Below are 15,945 nucleotides of genomic sequence, written 5' to 3'. Positions count from 1 at the left end.
AAGAGCTACGGCTACTAACCAAAAGGTTGGCAGTTCAAATCCACCATCTGCTCCTTGGAGAATCCCTTTGAGGTGGTTCTACTCTGTCTTGTTGGGTTGCTATGAGTCAAAATCAACTAAACAGTAACTTTTTTTTTTTTTTTTTTGGAGTTACTTGAGACCTCCAAGATCATTACTGTTTGTATGATTCCTGTGGTCTTCTAAAAGATCTCTGAAACTTTTCAGTCTCATGGAATCATCAAGATATTCCTTTAAAAAAACTATTTTCGATTAGTTATAGAAGTTTTGCCAGAAAAGTGTTTAAGCCTTTTCCTTTTATAAAACCCAATTTTAATTTAGTTCTTTACAGAACATCTTTGCCTACCTCTCCTAACAGGTTAGACAGGCACACTGAGTGAATGAAAAGGGGAAAAAACTACACGATTGTTCACTGCAGCACTAGTCACGATAGCCCAAAGGTGGAAACAACCTAAGTGTCCATCACAGGTGAATAGATAAACAAAATGTGGTACATACATACCATAGAATATTACTCAGCCATAAAGGGAACGAAGTTCTGATACATGCTATGATGTGGATGAACTGTGAAAACATGCTGAGTGAAATCAGTCAGACACAAAAGGACAAATGTTGAATAAACTCGTTTACATGAAATACCCAGAACACAAATGCATAGAGACCAGAGTGCACTGGTGGTTACTTGGGGCAGGTGGGAAGAGGAAATGGTAGGGAGGCGGGTATTTCTTAAGTACAGAGTTTTTGTTAAGGCTGAGGAACAAAATCTGGAAGTGGATAATGGTGATTGTGCAACATGGTGAGTATAGTTAACGTCACTGAATTGCACACATAAAAATGGTTGAAATGATTTGTTACATGTATTTCACCATAACGAAATTTTTAAAATTAAAAAAGGAGGGAAAGAGTATCATATTTATGGAGTTCAGTGTGCCATTGGTGGGTTAGCAATATAATATTATTTAAAGAGGGACGGGCTCTTTAAATAATGGCTGGAAAATTGAACCCTTTGTGCTTGCAGTGTGTTTTAGATATCTGCACTTTATCAGTATCTTTTAAATAGATTTGTCAGAATGTCCTAGCTCAGAAGGATATGGATGGTTGCTGAATTTCTTGGTAGATCAGGGAAGCAAGTGTGTTGAGAAGGATGCACGCTGAAAAGTGTACACTATCGAAGTTTACCATCTCTCCAGTCATCTTACTTAGAGTGATTGGGGGATTTTCCTGAAGTGACTGATGTACCATAAGCAGACAGTGTGAGCACATCCGGCACATTGTCTGTTCAAGACAGAAAAGAAAGTGCAGTACAGTGAATTACTTAATATGGCCCTTCTAGCCATAGTCTTTGTAACTCCCACAAAATGACTAGGTAGGACTATGCACATGAGGTGCTTGTGGCCCACCAAGGGGATTGGATAACTTGCTAATAATGTAAATAAGGTGCATGGCACCAGTCTTGGTCGTCTAGTGCTGCTGTAACAGAAATACTGTAAGTGGATGGCTTTAACAAAGAGAAATTTATTCTTTCATAGTCCAGTAGGCTAGAAGTTTGAATTCAGGGTGCCAGCTCCAGGGGAAGGCCTTCTCTCTCTGTTGGCTCTGGAGGAAGTTTCTTGTCGTCAGTCTTCCCTTGGTCTGGGAGCATCTCAGCACAGGGACCTCAGGTCCAAAGGACGCGCTCTGCTCTCAGCGCTGCTTTCTTGGTGGTATGAAGTTCCCATGTCTCTCTGCTCCCTTCTCTCTTTTATATCTCTAAAGAGACTGGCTTAAGAGACTACCTAATCTTGTGTAGCTCATCAATATAACTGCCGCTAATCCATCTTATTACATTATAGTGATAGAATTTACAACATATAGGAAAGTCACATAAAATGGTGGACGATCACATAAAATGGTGGACAGTCACATAAAATGGTGGACAGTCACACAATACTGAGACTCATGGCCCAACTAAGTTGACAGATTTTTGGGGGGACACAGTTCAATCCATGACAGCACGCTTGTGGGGTGGGGCCATGCAAATAAGGTAATATATGGAACCCTAACAAGGCGATTGGTAAGTTTTGCCATCCTGCTAGGCTTAAAATGAGCCTTCCCAGAGGCAGAAAGAGGGGGACCTGACTACCACCAATAAGAGACTGGAACAGAGCACATCATTTGGACCTGGGATTCCTGTGCTGAGACTCTCCTAGACCCAGGAGACTGAGAGAGAGAGCTGTTACACCAGAGACGGCAAAAGTTGGCAAGAAGTAGTGGCAGAGAAATGGTGGCAGCAGAGGCAGCAAAACCAGGAGACTGGCAGGAGATGACACGGTGAGCTTACCAGCCCACTGAGTGAGAAAGCTAAGTGCCTTCGGGCAGGAGGCTTGCTGGCGGAGTGTGGTGCCTCCGGGCACATGGCGGAGCTAGGTTGCAGACCCATAGGGTGAAAGAGCTAAGTGCCTTCGGGCCAAGGCTTACTGGCAGAGTGGGGTGCCACCGGGCCCTTATTGGCAGAGCTAAAGGGCTCTGTAACACTTGCCTGAGTAGGGCAATGGGTCAAGAGCCAGAGAGAGGCCTACCTGCCGGCATGGCTGAGAAGAGTCTGTCCTGATCAAAGAACTGTACCCTGAATTGTAACCTGTTTCTTCTCTATTAAACCCCACAACTGTAAGTATGGCTTGTGAGTTCTATGTGGCCACTGCAACAAATTATCAAACCCAGCAGAGAAGAATAGTGCCATGGAAGGGATGGCTTTTGTCAGAACTGGTGAAAAGTTTGGAGAAAGGAGATATGTCTGACCTCTGCCTCATAGGAATCAGCCTTGGGCTGAAGCCGATGGTGATTCTCTCTGCCCCTCGTGAAGTTAGAGATCAGATGCCTTCACCACATAATTTTTATAGAAAGGAATAAAATGAGGGAAATTTAGTTTTTAGATGCTCAGATCAGAGTTTGCATGGATTACTTACCTTTCACCAAAATGTAAATAGATTATAAGCCAAATAAAACCAAACCTATTGTCATCAAGTCAATTCTAGCCTGTAACAAAGTAGGACAGAGTAAAACTGCCCCATAGGGTTTCAAGGCAGTAATCTTTATGGAAGCAGATTGCCACATCTTTCTCCCACAGAGTGGGTTGTGGGTTCCAACCACCAACCTTTCAGTTAGTAGTTGAGGGCTTAACCACTGTACCACCAGGGCTCCTGAACAGACCATATATTCTTTAATTTTGAGGCGGGCAGCAGTCGGGGGGAGGATGATTTGTTCTTTATCTCACTTGTCTCTGTCTATGTGTGTACTTATTAGAGAACTTTTTGCTTTAGTTTGCAAAATTAAGCCTAGGAAAGAGGCTTCTGTTGTCGCTAAGTTGATGTAGAAAGCATACTTTACACTATCTGATTTAAGGAATGTGCTTTCTTCTTAGATAATAACACTTTACACCTCTATACTGCTTTACTGTCTATCTCTGTAGTTCTTCACAACTATCCTTCAAGGTAGGTAGCACGCCAACAGGCCCGTTTTAGAGATAAGAAAGCCAAGGCCCAGGTTAGTGACATGATTACCTTAGGCTGCAGAGCCACTCCTTGGTGGTGGCATCTGGATTAGAACCCAGCCTCCTGGCTCCCCATTCACAGCTGTGCCTGTTACACTCGGGTGCTTGTACCAAGGGAGATACACTTTTGTTTTTAGATACAGTGGGCCCTCTTGTTATCCCGCTAACTTTTTCCCTCAAGAGTTGAATCATACCCCCAACTGTTTAGAAACTAGGAAAGGTTTCTTGGTCTGCACTGAGGGTAGCATGGTGCTGCTTTTACCCTGTCATGGCTATCATCAGGCAGGACCCGGGAAGACCAACCCAGCCTTTTGCTTACACTTTGGCTCTCTCAAGCTGATCAATAGTTCTGCAGATCACATTTCCCCGTGAAGAATCCAGGCCTCACCATCACTACCACTCACCTCACTAGTAGGGAAATAAGATCCTGGCTAGAGTCGCTTTGAGAAGTGATGCACTACACTTGGCTGCGCTGTCTCATTAGATGACTGCTTTAGTTTTAGAATCCCTCTGCCAATGTTACTTTTTCTACTTTCCCCGCTATCCTTACTGTTGGTGGCTTATGATCAACTTACCTTATTTGTCAGAGACCCTGAGTGGTCTCTGGAAATGGTTAATGTGCTTGGCTGCTAACTGAAAAGTTAGAGGTTTGAGTCCACCCAGAGATGCCTCAGAAGAAAGTCTTGGTAATCAGCTTCTGAAAAATTAGCTATTGAAAACCCTATGGAAGCATGGAGGGCGGATAAAACCCCTGAAACTATTGCCCTGAGATCATTTTAAACCGTAAACCAAAAGTATCCCCTGAAGTCATCTTAAAACTGAACAATAGTTTAGCTTAACTAGTAAAAAAGGTCTGCCTTGAGCATTATGCCGTTTTAAGAACTATCTGTACGCGATCAAATTGACAATAGCAACCTGAAAGATCAGACAGGAGCCTTAGGGGGCAGTGAGTTTATGTTAATGAGGGAGGAACAACTCAGAAAAGGAGGGTGAGAATGGTTGCGCAACTCGAAGAATGTAATCAGTGTCACAAAACTGTACATGTAAAAACTGTTGAATTGGTGTATGTTTTGCTGTGTATATTCTCAACAACAACAATAAAATAAATAACATTTAGAGGAAAAAAAAAAAAAGTCCTGTGAAGCACAGAGCTGGAATTGACTCGACAGCAACTGATTGATCTTATTTGCCTCTGATTTACCTTGGGGAAATATTTCCAGAAACTTATGAATAGGTGTGGAAGGTTCAAAGGTGATCCTAATACTGCCGCAATTATTCCAGATGGTATTTCTGGTTAAGTTGATTTGTTTGCACCTTGACAAGCTTCTACAGGGCTCATTCTTAAAATTCTAACTTTGACGTCATATAAAGGGAGCAACAATGTAGAAACGTAAAGGAATTGAAAGATGTTCATGGTTAACCTGTAACCTTGAAGAGGAAAAAACTATCACTATCAACATACTTTTATCGGATACTTCTTGTGGCCAAGACACAGGTCAGGGAACAGCCCATTGTTTTATGTGTCTGTTTGTTGTCATCAGTTGCCACTGAGTCAGCTTCGACTCATGGCGACCTTATGTGTAATGGAATGAAACAATACCTGGTCCTCTGCCATCTTTGCTGTTGTTGGTATGCTCAAGTCCATTGTTGCAGCCACTCTATATTTTGAGTGACTTCGACCTAGGGGTCTCATCTTCCAGAACTATATAGAGCAATATTCTGTTGTGATCCATAAGGTTTTCACTGGTTAATTTTCAGAAGTAGATCGCCAGGCCTTTCTTCCTAGTCTGTCATAGCCTGGAAACTTAGCTGAAACCTGTCCAATGTCGGTGCATCATTGGTGACCCTGCTGGTATTTGAAATAGCTTCTAGTCTCAACTAACAGATGCGTGGTGGTATGTATCTGTAGAGGGCCGTCATTGCGGTATCCTTAGAAGTTTAAATGAAGCTAATGAGTGAGAACAATGGATGGGGTTCTCTGTTCCTTCCTTTACCTTGTCATCATCCGTGCTCTTTATCTGCCTGGTGAGGGATTCTTTGAATGGTCAAATTTGTCCAAGATCCTTCTAAGCTTTATAGTCTGGAAAAAGCCTCCAGCCAGGAAGCTACTGGGTAGAGAAACAGGCAGAGGAGAGCCTTCTCCATCTGCACCACATATCTGTGTTCTATGACTGGGGGCAAACAGGGATCTCTGTCTGCTGTGATCCTGCATGGCTAATGGTGAGCGATTATGGGGCCCACTCCTCATTAGCCTCCACTCGGGCTATGGTGGCCATTGGTGATCGCCCCTATATTGATGGAGTGTTTGTACAGTTCAGGAGCTCTCAGTGAGTCTCTCTCAATTCCTTACTCCCTCCATCCCATAATGCAGTCCAGAAGGAGGTGCTGAAATGATTAATGAGCAGCACATAGAGACAACTGCTGCCCAGAGCAACAGCTGTCTTGTACCATCCGCTGAATAATTAGATAAACGAGGCCAAAGTGGGGTCTCACCCAGTGATGACTTTGGTGCAGGAGGTACTCACCTCCTTTCCATTGGATCAGGGCTTTGGGCCCTCCTTCCCTCCACCTGACTGTTTCTGCAGCTTTCCACACTCCATGCCCAACAGGTCTGCCATTGGGAGTGAAGTAGTGACTGTCTCCTTTTGCCCTGAGAGCCCTGGAGAAGGCTATGTATGCTAACCAGCGTCTGGACCCTCCACCCAGGCCTCAGGAAGAATAGGGGTAAAGTGGATGTTGCCAAGAACCTGCACGGGATTTGTAACAAAAGCTAGAACTTCTGGCAAAAAGTCTGGGGGGCTTCTTGATCACAAGTGGTATCTCCGAAGTACTTTAATTACAGAGGATTAAGCAGGAAGTTGCGTGTTGGACCAAAGGAATAATGACATAAAGGAAGCAAAGCATAAAAACCTAATTTCCTTCCTTTAAGGGGGAAAAAAAATCTCCATTTATTTAAATGAATTGCAAAGAAAAGAAAATAGTGTGGCATTTCCCCCAGCCAGAGTCCAATGGGTTTTTAAAGGGCTGTGTATCTCCTTGGCCAGACCAGCAGCCGGGAGCTGCAGCCTGTGTGCAGAAATTGAACTGCCGGCCTTGGGACTTCATTAAGATGCAGGAGTGTTCCTCCCGGACAAATGACTCACTAATTCAGAGCCTTTTTCCTGCTTCTCATCGTAGGCCCTTGACTGGCTTAGCTCATATTTTAAATTCAGCACCTCTAGTTACCCAGAGATTGCATGTGAAATCGGGAAATAGAAATGCAGTGGACCATGTGACTCCATCAGTTCTGCCCGGCATTGCAGCATCCTTGACTTACAATGTTTAGAAGCCAGGAAGCCAGAGGCCCCAGGCCCCTACCAAAAGCTGCAACTTGAACATATGCTCTTAGCACACCTGCTGTGTTACTGGGGCAAATCTATAGAAATAAATGGAACTGCAACAAGACTGGAAATTCACAGGGAACATGTCCAGAATGGAATGCAGACAAACATAGCAGCTATTGCCGTCTATGCAGTGACAGTGGGATTTCATGGTGTTTTACTAATAGGAGTCTTGTCAGGCCCAGCCCTTAATAACTGGCTCTGCTATAGTGCTCCTTCATGGTGTCCTGTTTGTGATTCATGACACCCAGAGTCCAGGGCAAGGAGTTCTAAAGCCTTGTCATTAACACTGTGAATGGAAAATGGTCAGATATCACAATCTGATGAAGCAATTAAAGGGTGGAGGGAGGAGGAAAAGCAAGAATCAAGCCCCTATCGCATCCGCTGTACCACAGTCAGCAGGTCACACATCAACACTCTTAACCTTTACCAAAGTCCCAAGAGATAGGCATTGCTTTCCTGTTATACAGGGGAGAGAACTGAGGCTGAGAAGTTTGACAATGGGAGGTGGCAGCTGTCATAGTGGAAAAATCTGGGCTTTGGAATCATACAAAAGTGGGTTCAGATTCCAGCCTTACCACCCACAAGCTCAGTGTTGTGGGCAATCTTTTAATATCTGTGCACCAGTTTTCTCATCTGTAAAATATGGACAAGTATACCTACTCACTGAAGATTACTGTGAGGATGAAATGACATAATGTGGATAATATCACAGCTCTGGCACATAACAGACCCTCAGAAAATGGCGGGTATCATTATGTGCCATCACAGTGGGAAAACCACAATTAGAAGTCAGAGAGGGCTGCCTCATTCCAACCTTAGGTTCCTTCCACCACAGCACTCAGCCTCTGGATCCACCGGTTAAAAAACCAGTTGCCACCAAGTTGACTCTGACTCAGGGTGGCCTCATGTGTGTCTGATGAGAACTGTGCTCCACAGGGTTTTCGATGGCTGATTTTTTGGAAGTACATCACCAGGCCTTTCTTCCAAGGTGCCTCTGGGTGGACTTGAACCTCCAACCTTTTGATTAGCAGCTAAGGGCGTTAACTGCTTACACCACCCAGGGACTCCTCTGGATCCACACTTAGGTATTATTCCTAAGTTATGAGAACAAGCACAGAGGGGCGCAGGGCAGTGCATCTGAGGAGCTCAGTGCCCTGGGAATCAGCTTCATTTCAGCTGTATGCACTGCGAATTAGTTCCCAAGTCTTAGCAGACAGAGCCGAGAAATGCAGGACGGTGACCTCACTGCACAATGTATATTATTCTCTGAACATTTCTGTATGTTTAAAATATCTTAAAAATTTACAACCCCTCTGCCCCCTCCTGCCATAAAAAGCTGTGTGACTGAGATCTCATTAAACCGCATAACAGATTAGATGAAGGGAGCAAGAGAGGGGAATTTTTTTTTTTTAAATCCTGTATATATGTATATGCAGAATGTACCCCACTGTTTTTTTTTACCAGAATAATCTGTTTAGAATAATCTGTTTCTATGTCTGTCTGCCTTGCTATTCCATGTATTATGTGTCTTCGTATCCGAATGCCTAGTCCGTAGTAGATGCTCAGCTGACATTGTTGACATGTGATGCGTGTTAAACTGAACTAGCAACATAGTAACAAAGAGCTGGTGAGAGAACAGACCTCCTCCTCAGAGGACGTTAGCCTCCAGACCTGTGTGTGAGGCTTTAGCTGGATTTCCACCCGCCTGAGGCCGCCAGGGCAGGTGGCCTATTTCCGTAAGTACCATGCTCAGTCAGGGGATTGAGGCTGGACTGGCTGTCAGCACTGGCGATGCTCGAGTTAAATTATTCAGAAAGTGGGTTAAAGGTGCACTGCCTCATGTTTCTCACGGAGATGCGCTTTCGTTCCCCGAGATGACAACAACTTCTGTATACTCACTTAATGGGATCCCAAATAACATGTTTCAAACAAATCTTTTACCATGGTTGCCCCCTTGGAACACATTTCAAATGCTGACTGTTAAAAACAGGCCATTTCACAGCCCTCTAATGATGACACTAATAACTGTGGGTTTTGTCTTCAAGAGTCCTGATGAGCACGGACGGGCGAGAAGTAAATTATGGTGCTAACTTTTACGTGCGTGGTTTATTGATCTCTGAGCATCAAAAGAACTGCACCAGCCCCTATAGCTTGGCAGTCTAGGTTACCTTTTTATCTACGTAATTGGGCCACCAGGGCACAGTTAATTTTCAATTTACATTAGTAGGAGGAGAAAGAACATGGTGGGCCATCTCCATATGAAAGTGGGAGACATATCAAAATACTCCACCTGGTAATTATAAGCATATCAGTTTTCCCATGACCCACTAAGGATTATGCTGTATTTCATCATAACTTATCATGAGAAAGCTCAATGCTGCCATGTCTATGTGTGTCTCTGGAGTACATAATATGGAGCCCTGGTGGCGCAGTAGTTAAGAGCTTGCCTGCTAACTAGAAAGCTGGCAGTTCAAATCCACCAGCCATTCCTTGGAAACCCTATGGGGTGGTTCTACTCTGACCTTTTGAGTCGCTATGAGTCGGAATTGACTTGAAGGCAGTGGGGTTTTATTTTTTAGAGTACTTAAAGACATCATAAAGTGCCCAGCTGCCTTAACCCATGTGGTTCCCCATCTTTGTTTCTTAACAGGTGAAAGTCATGGTTCGCATCTGTTCCACATTGGCTCGTGACACCTCAGAATCCAGCTCCTTCTTAAAGGTGGACCCACGGAAGAAGCAAATCACGTTGTATGACCCCCTGACTTGTGGGGGTCAAAACACCTTTCAAAAGAGAGCCAACCAGGTCCCTCCTAAGATGTTTGCTTTCGATGCAGTTTTTCCACAAGATGCTTCTCAGGTGGGTTTAAAACTCTTTGTCAGGCTCAGGCAATTCTGATGAGTTTAAAGAAGTTTTTACTCATTCACTAGTACCTGTGAGCTGGGAGGGCATCTTCTGGGGCACTGCGATGAGCCAGCCCCTCATCTACACAATGGCTTTGGGAGCCAATTTGAGCTCCATTGAATAGTTGAGCCCTTTTGAATTTCTGGTGTCATACCCTGGGCAGGACCAGTATGCTGGAATTTCAACAGGTAGATACACAGAAGCAGGAAGACAGCAGGCAGAAGCAGAAGAAAACAACTGTGTCAACGTGCTGGGGTCCATTAGTGAATGGACCCCACTCCTGCCTGGGCTTCTGCGTGTGGGCAAATAAGAAGGCGAAGGACCTTTTAGGGAGCTGGGTTAGAGTTAGGCAAAGTCTTAGAGCCCTTTATAAGTACACTGAGGTTGAAGGCAGGACTCTAGTTCTAGCAAGGAACTGGAATGCTAGGCAGAGAAACCGAGACTGAAAAGCAGTCCTATGGCCTGAATCAGTGGGGTGGAGGGGAAGAAGAGAGGCTGGGGAATAGCTGTCGTATCAGTTAGCTATTGCTGCATTACAAATCACCCTAAAACTCGGTGGCTTAAAACAATAAGCATTTATTATTGCTCATGAGTCTATGGGCCAGCCAAAGAGTTCTTCTGGTCCTAGATCAGCTCACATACATGATCAGTTGTGGGTTGGCTAGGTAGTTTTGCTGGCCTTGGCTGGGTGCTGTAATGCATTTGGGGATTAGCTGGCTTTAGGTTGGTCTAGAATAGCCTTGGCCAGGACCAATAGTCTCTCTTCTACATTGTCTCTCATCATCTAGCAGGCTAGCTTGGGCTTGCTCTCATGGCAGTGGCAAGAAGCCAAGCATGCGAGACCTCTTGAGGCCTAGGCTCAGAATTCCTACAACATCACACTATTGACCAAAGCAAGTCACAGACCCTGATTCAAGGGGTAGAGAAGTAATCTGTCTCTTGATGGGAGAAGCTGCCAAGTCATGTCGAAAAGAGTGTGCATAGAGGCAGGGATGAAGAATTATAGCCGTTTTTGTTGGTCAACAGTAATTACAATTTGTAAACTATGCGGGGGCCCCAGGTACCAAGATTCCTGGGCCACAGACAGGTAATTAATTGCATACTCTGCCAGATATTGCAACTGACTCCTGTAGTAGACATCTACTCTCACTGGGATTGGCCCTGGGAGATTCGCTGAGTGTGGGTGGTACCAAACAGTGCCTACTTCTGCGAGGGGCTGGGGATTGGAGAGGGGTCATGAGCCTAGGGCTGACTGAGTACAGAAATAAGTCAGGTTACAGGTGTACAGTGGCCTACTTTGCCTGCATTTTGGTGTCAGACAGCTTCATCTTTCTAATTCGTTTCTAATTAATGCCATGTTTAGTATGGTAACTGATAGCCTATAGCTGAGCCTGAGGACAACAGTGCTAATAGTTGCCAGCTCCAGCTTCTGTTAATTCCCTCTATGTCGCATCTGAGCATAGGAAGTGATGATGTTCAGGTAGACTTCTGTATTATACCATAGGCATGTAGCACATATTATAGGCTTCATTCATTAGGAACCTGAGCCTCTGGTTTCCCCCAAAGAGTTTTACCCAGAGAAGACAAAGTACTTTATGAATCAGTTCAATGGTTTCTCTCTTCATTATGTTTTTTTTTTTGGTGTGTAGTACCACCCAATGGGCTCAGTAATCTAAACCTGACCTTGGGTCTAATAAACGGCCTACAGGTAATTTAATTAACACAGTTAAAACTTTTCAGAAACCAATCTCCATAAATGGAAACCATTCCAAAAAGCAGACCCTAAATTAGAGACTACTAATGAGTTTTAGATTTATTCCAGAAAAAGGAGCCATTTTTTATTGTTAGTCTTTGCTTACATTTCGTAAGTGGTTCCAGTGCTCAATAGACTCAGTCCCCATCTGAGGGCAGTTTCACTTACTTTAGAATGTTTTACTTTTTGAGAAAATTCCAGTATTAAAATAAACTCCATAAATTTGCAGTTTTCAAGTAGTTTTATATTCATTAACTCATTGGACTCTTGCGTAGTGGTTAAGAGTTAGGCTGCTAACCAAAAGGTCGGCAGTTTGAATCCACCAGGTGCTTCTTGGAATCCCTATGGGGCAGTTCTACTCTGTCCTATAGGGTCACTATGAGTTGGAATCAATTCAGTGGCAATGGGTTTTATATAAAGTAATACAACTGAATTTATTACAGGAGCCCTGTAGTGGTTAAGTGCTACAGCTGCTAACCAAGAGGTCAGCAGTTCAAATCTGCCAGGCACTCCTTGGAAACTCTGTGGGGCAGTTCTACTCTGTCCTATAGGGTTGCTATGAGTCAGAATCGACTCGATGGCAGTGGGTTTAGTTTGGTTGGTTTTTTGGTGGCGTGGTGGTTAAGAGCTTAGCTGCTAGCCAAAAGGTCAGCAGTTCAAATCCACCAGCTGCTCCTTAGAAACCTATGGGGCAGTTCTACTTTGTTCTGTAGGGTCGCTATGAGTCGGAATCAACTCATCCACACACAACAACAGAATTCTGTGGTGTAGAAAAACGGGACATTACTATTTTCACATTACAGACAAGGAAACAGAGACTCAAAGATTAAGTCATTTGTTCCTAGCTCCTTTCCTGACTAGACATCTTTCCTATAGTCTTCCAGGTAACCTCTGTGTATCCTGCTCGGTTTGCTGGATAATTTTACCTCCACCATTCTTACTAGCAATGTGTCCTTTAAAGTCACTTAACTTCTCTGGGCCTCCAAATCCTCGTCTGTAAAAGGGAGGTATGACTAAAATACATCTCATCAGTTGCTGTGACTCGTTGGGTTTATATACATGACATATTAGGACACAGTCAGGATATATTAAATGCCCAATAAATGTTAGCTGTTATTACTATTATATCATGCTCGTTGTTAGCGCTTGTTGAGTTGGCCCCCTGACTCATGGCATCCCCATGCTCAGTGGGCTCAGACCATTATGAGCCATAGGGTTTTCACTGGCTGATTTTCAGAAGTAGATTTCCAGGCATTTTTTTCTAGTGCGTCTTATTCTGGAAGCTCTACTGAAACCTGCTCAGCATCATCATGGCAACACGCAAGCCTCCAGTGACAGATGAGTGGTGGCTACGTATGAGATACATCGGCCAGGAATCAAACCTGGGTCTCCTCCATGGAAGGTGAAAATTCTACCACTGAGAATGCCCCCATATCATCAGTGGTAATATTAGTATCTTGTGCTGGGTGTGACCAGCCTCAGGCCCCTTGGAGTGGACACCCTTTGAGCCTCTGAAGCACAGAAGCAGGAAAGTGTGCAGAGCGGACCTCTGCTCTCAGGCCCTTGCTGTTGGTCTGTGAAGCAGCAGCCACCACAGTGGCCTGGGGTAATTACGAGCTATGCCTTCTCTCAGTTTCTAAGGACATTAGCTTCCTGAAGCTAAGCAATGATCAGAGTATTTCTTGTTACTCATTGTCCTTATGAGTGATCCTCATTATCTGTGAGTCATCTTGGCTGTCATTAGCTGCCCACTGCTGGGGCAGACCTCTGCTTAGGCGAGGGTTGGTAGGGAGACCTCAGACCTGCAGTTGGGAGAGGCTTCCTACAGACTTGGCCCTGCCCACACGATCTGTGCTTGGGACGGCTGCATTCTTCTCCAGGCCAAGACGGAAAGGCAGCCAGGGCCCTGTTATGGATTGGAATGTGCCTTCAAAAAAAGACGTTCTGCAGCCCTAACCTCTGGTACCTGTGAACATCACCTTGTTTGGAAATTGGGTCTTTGAAGATGTTATCAGTTTATATGAGGTCATACCTGAGTAGCGTGGGTTCTAATTCCATCTAAGTGGTATCTTATTAGAGAGGAGAAAATACACAGGAAGTCAGACAGAGGAAGGATGGGCATGTAACTCTGGAGGCAGATGAAAGCCAGAGAACACCAAGGGTTGCTGAGAGCCACCAGAAGACAGGAGGCAGGCATGGAACAGTTTCTCTCTCAGAGCCCTCAGAAGGAATCACCATGGCCAATACCCTGATTTGGATTTCTAGCTCCCAGAACTGTGAGACAATCAGTTTCTGTTCTTTAAAGCCCCCACATTGTGGTGTTTTGTTATACAGCAGCCCTAGGAAGTAACGCAGGTCCCCAGGTGGCCAGTGTCAGCTCTTCAACAAACACCATATGGACAGGTTGCTGACCACTACCTTTTCGGTGGATTACCGGACTGGACCTCTGCAAAGTGACTCTGGCCCCGCCCTGTTCCACAGGAGGCCACTCCCGTGTCTGCACCCCACACAGGCCTCTGCACAAGTTGACCTGTGAAGGCAGTTTGGTCCACACACAGCCATCATTCTCCCCACTGACTCTCGAATCTAACTCAGTTTATTTTATGTATGTCTCAAGGCTCTCAGCCTCCCAACCCCCATCTCAACTTAATGTCCAAAGAAGGCAGAGTTCATTTGCAATAAGTTCTCCCTGTTCTGGAGCGGTACCTCTGGCAAATTCCATCAAGATGGTAGGGCCTCAGTCCTAGGGTTTAGCTCCAGCCTCTTGTTGCCTGGGTCCTGGGGGTGTGAAAGACCCGGTGGTCCCCATGGCAGCACTGTCCTGCCATCCCCTTTGCCTAGGAGAAGCCCCCAGCAGAGCTGCTGCGGCCCGACCACCAGAACAAGTGACAGTTGTTAGGAGTGTGGTTTTTCAGTTTTGGTTTGGGAGAGGAAATTGATTTCCAAATACTTAGGTTCATTGTGCTGCTGAAACCTGGAGCTGAATAACCACATTCATTGCCGAGGCTGCTGGTTTTCAGATTCCCACTGGGAGGCACATTGCTCTGATTACCATGAGCAGCAATGTTTGCACAGCCTGAATGCTTCGGTGAGGTCTGACTCCAACTCTGAGACTGAAATGAAGGCAACAAGTCACAGGGCGTAATTCTCTCCTCCTGCTGCTGCACGAGTTTCAGATGCTAACCAGAGAGAGAGAGGTTTCTTAGACCTCCAAGTTCGTCCACAAAATGTATGGAGTTCCTGTTGTTTTCTGTACTATTGGGCCACCACTGGTCCATCAGTTTGTTGTACTCTGATGGCCTTCGTGTTACTGTGATGCTGGAAGCTATGCCATCAGTCTTTCAAATACCAGCAGGGTCCATCCATGGCAGACAGGTTTTGGTGGAGCTTCCAGACTAAGACAGGCTAGGAAGAAAGCCTGGTGATCTAGTTCTGAAAATTAGCCAATGAAAACCTTATGAATCACAACAGAAAATTGTTCAACCTGCTTGCTTTGGACACATCATCAAGGAGGATCAGTCTCTAGAGAAGGACATCATGCTTGGTGAAGCAGAGGGCCAACAAGGCTGAGGAAGACCCCTGGTGAGATGGATTGGCACATTAGCTGCAACGAAGGACTTGAACGTGCTGGCGATTGTGAGGATCTACAGCGTTTGGTTCTGTTGTACATAAGGTTGCCACGAGTCAGAACTGACTTGATGGCAGCTATCTATTGCCATTATCAGGAGTTTTGGGGAAATAACAACGGAGTCTGAAGACCCTGGCCCCGTCTAAGGAGTTAATAATCAACTTCGAGATGGGACACACACAATAGCTCAAGAACACGCATTATAATGTTCTGTAAAATGGTGACTGATACTGTGTAACTTGAATACATCAGTAGAGAACGAGAGAGGAGGCCATGGATTGAGAAGGAGGGAGGAACTCGGGAGAGAAGGCAGGCATGTATCACACTTCTTCCTGCTTGTATTAGAACTGCAAGGTTTTTCAGGGTCTCTCTCCTAAAAATGGCACATCACCATTACCGTCTAACAAGCTGGCCCATTTCATAAGCTGTATTTTGTTAATACATAAGAGTAGGACCTAGTTTACAGAGGGTGAATGTTGTTGTTAGCTAACCAATGTCCAGTCGGCCCCTAACTCATGATGAGCCCATGTACAATTAGATAAAACGCTTCTGGGTCCTGAGCCATCCCCATATTAGTTGCAGACTGGACCCATGTGATCCATAGGGTTTTCATTGGCTGATTTTCAGAAGTACATCACTAGGCCTTTCTTCATAGTCTGTCTTAGTCTGGAAGCTCCACTGAAATCTCTTCAGCATCGTCCAAAAAAAAAAAAACAAAAAACAAAACCCATT

The 15,945-nt window shown here is 44.8% G+C and overlaps 1 protein-coding gene across 2 annotated transcripts in view; it reads left to right on the top strand.

Annotated features, from left to right (window-relative positions):
- Positions 1-15,945, top strand: part of KIF26B (kinesin family member 26B) — a 573,188-nt gene that overhangs the window by 441,616 nt on the left and 115,627 nt on the right. For both annotated transcript variants that reach the window (XM_049868602.1, XM_049868603.1), the window contains one exon: positions 9,581-9,787. In XM_049868602.1, coding sequence (XP_049724559.1) covers positions 9,581-9,787 — 207 coding nt within the window. The remainder of the gene's footprint in view (positions 1-9,580; positions 9,788-15,945) is intronic.

The sequence above is a fragment of the Elephas maximus genome, chromosome 24 (assembly GCF_024166365.1).
Source record: "Elephas maximus indicus isolate mEleMax1 chromosome 24, mEleMax1 primary haplotype, whole genome shotgun sequence".
In the NCBI taxonomy this organism is placed as follows: domain Eukaryota; kingdom Metazoa; phylum Chordata; class Mammalia; order Proboscidea; family Elephantidae; genus Elephas; species Elephas maximus.
The sequence above is the reverse complement of the archived record's forward strand: the minus strand, read 5'-3'. Positions and strand labels throughout refer to the sequence as shown.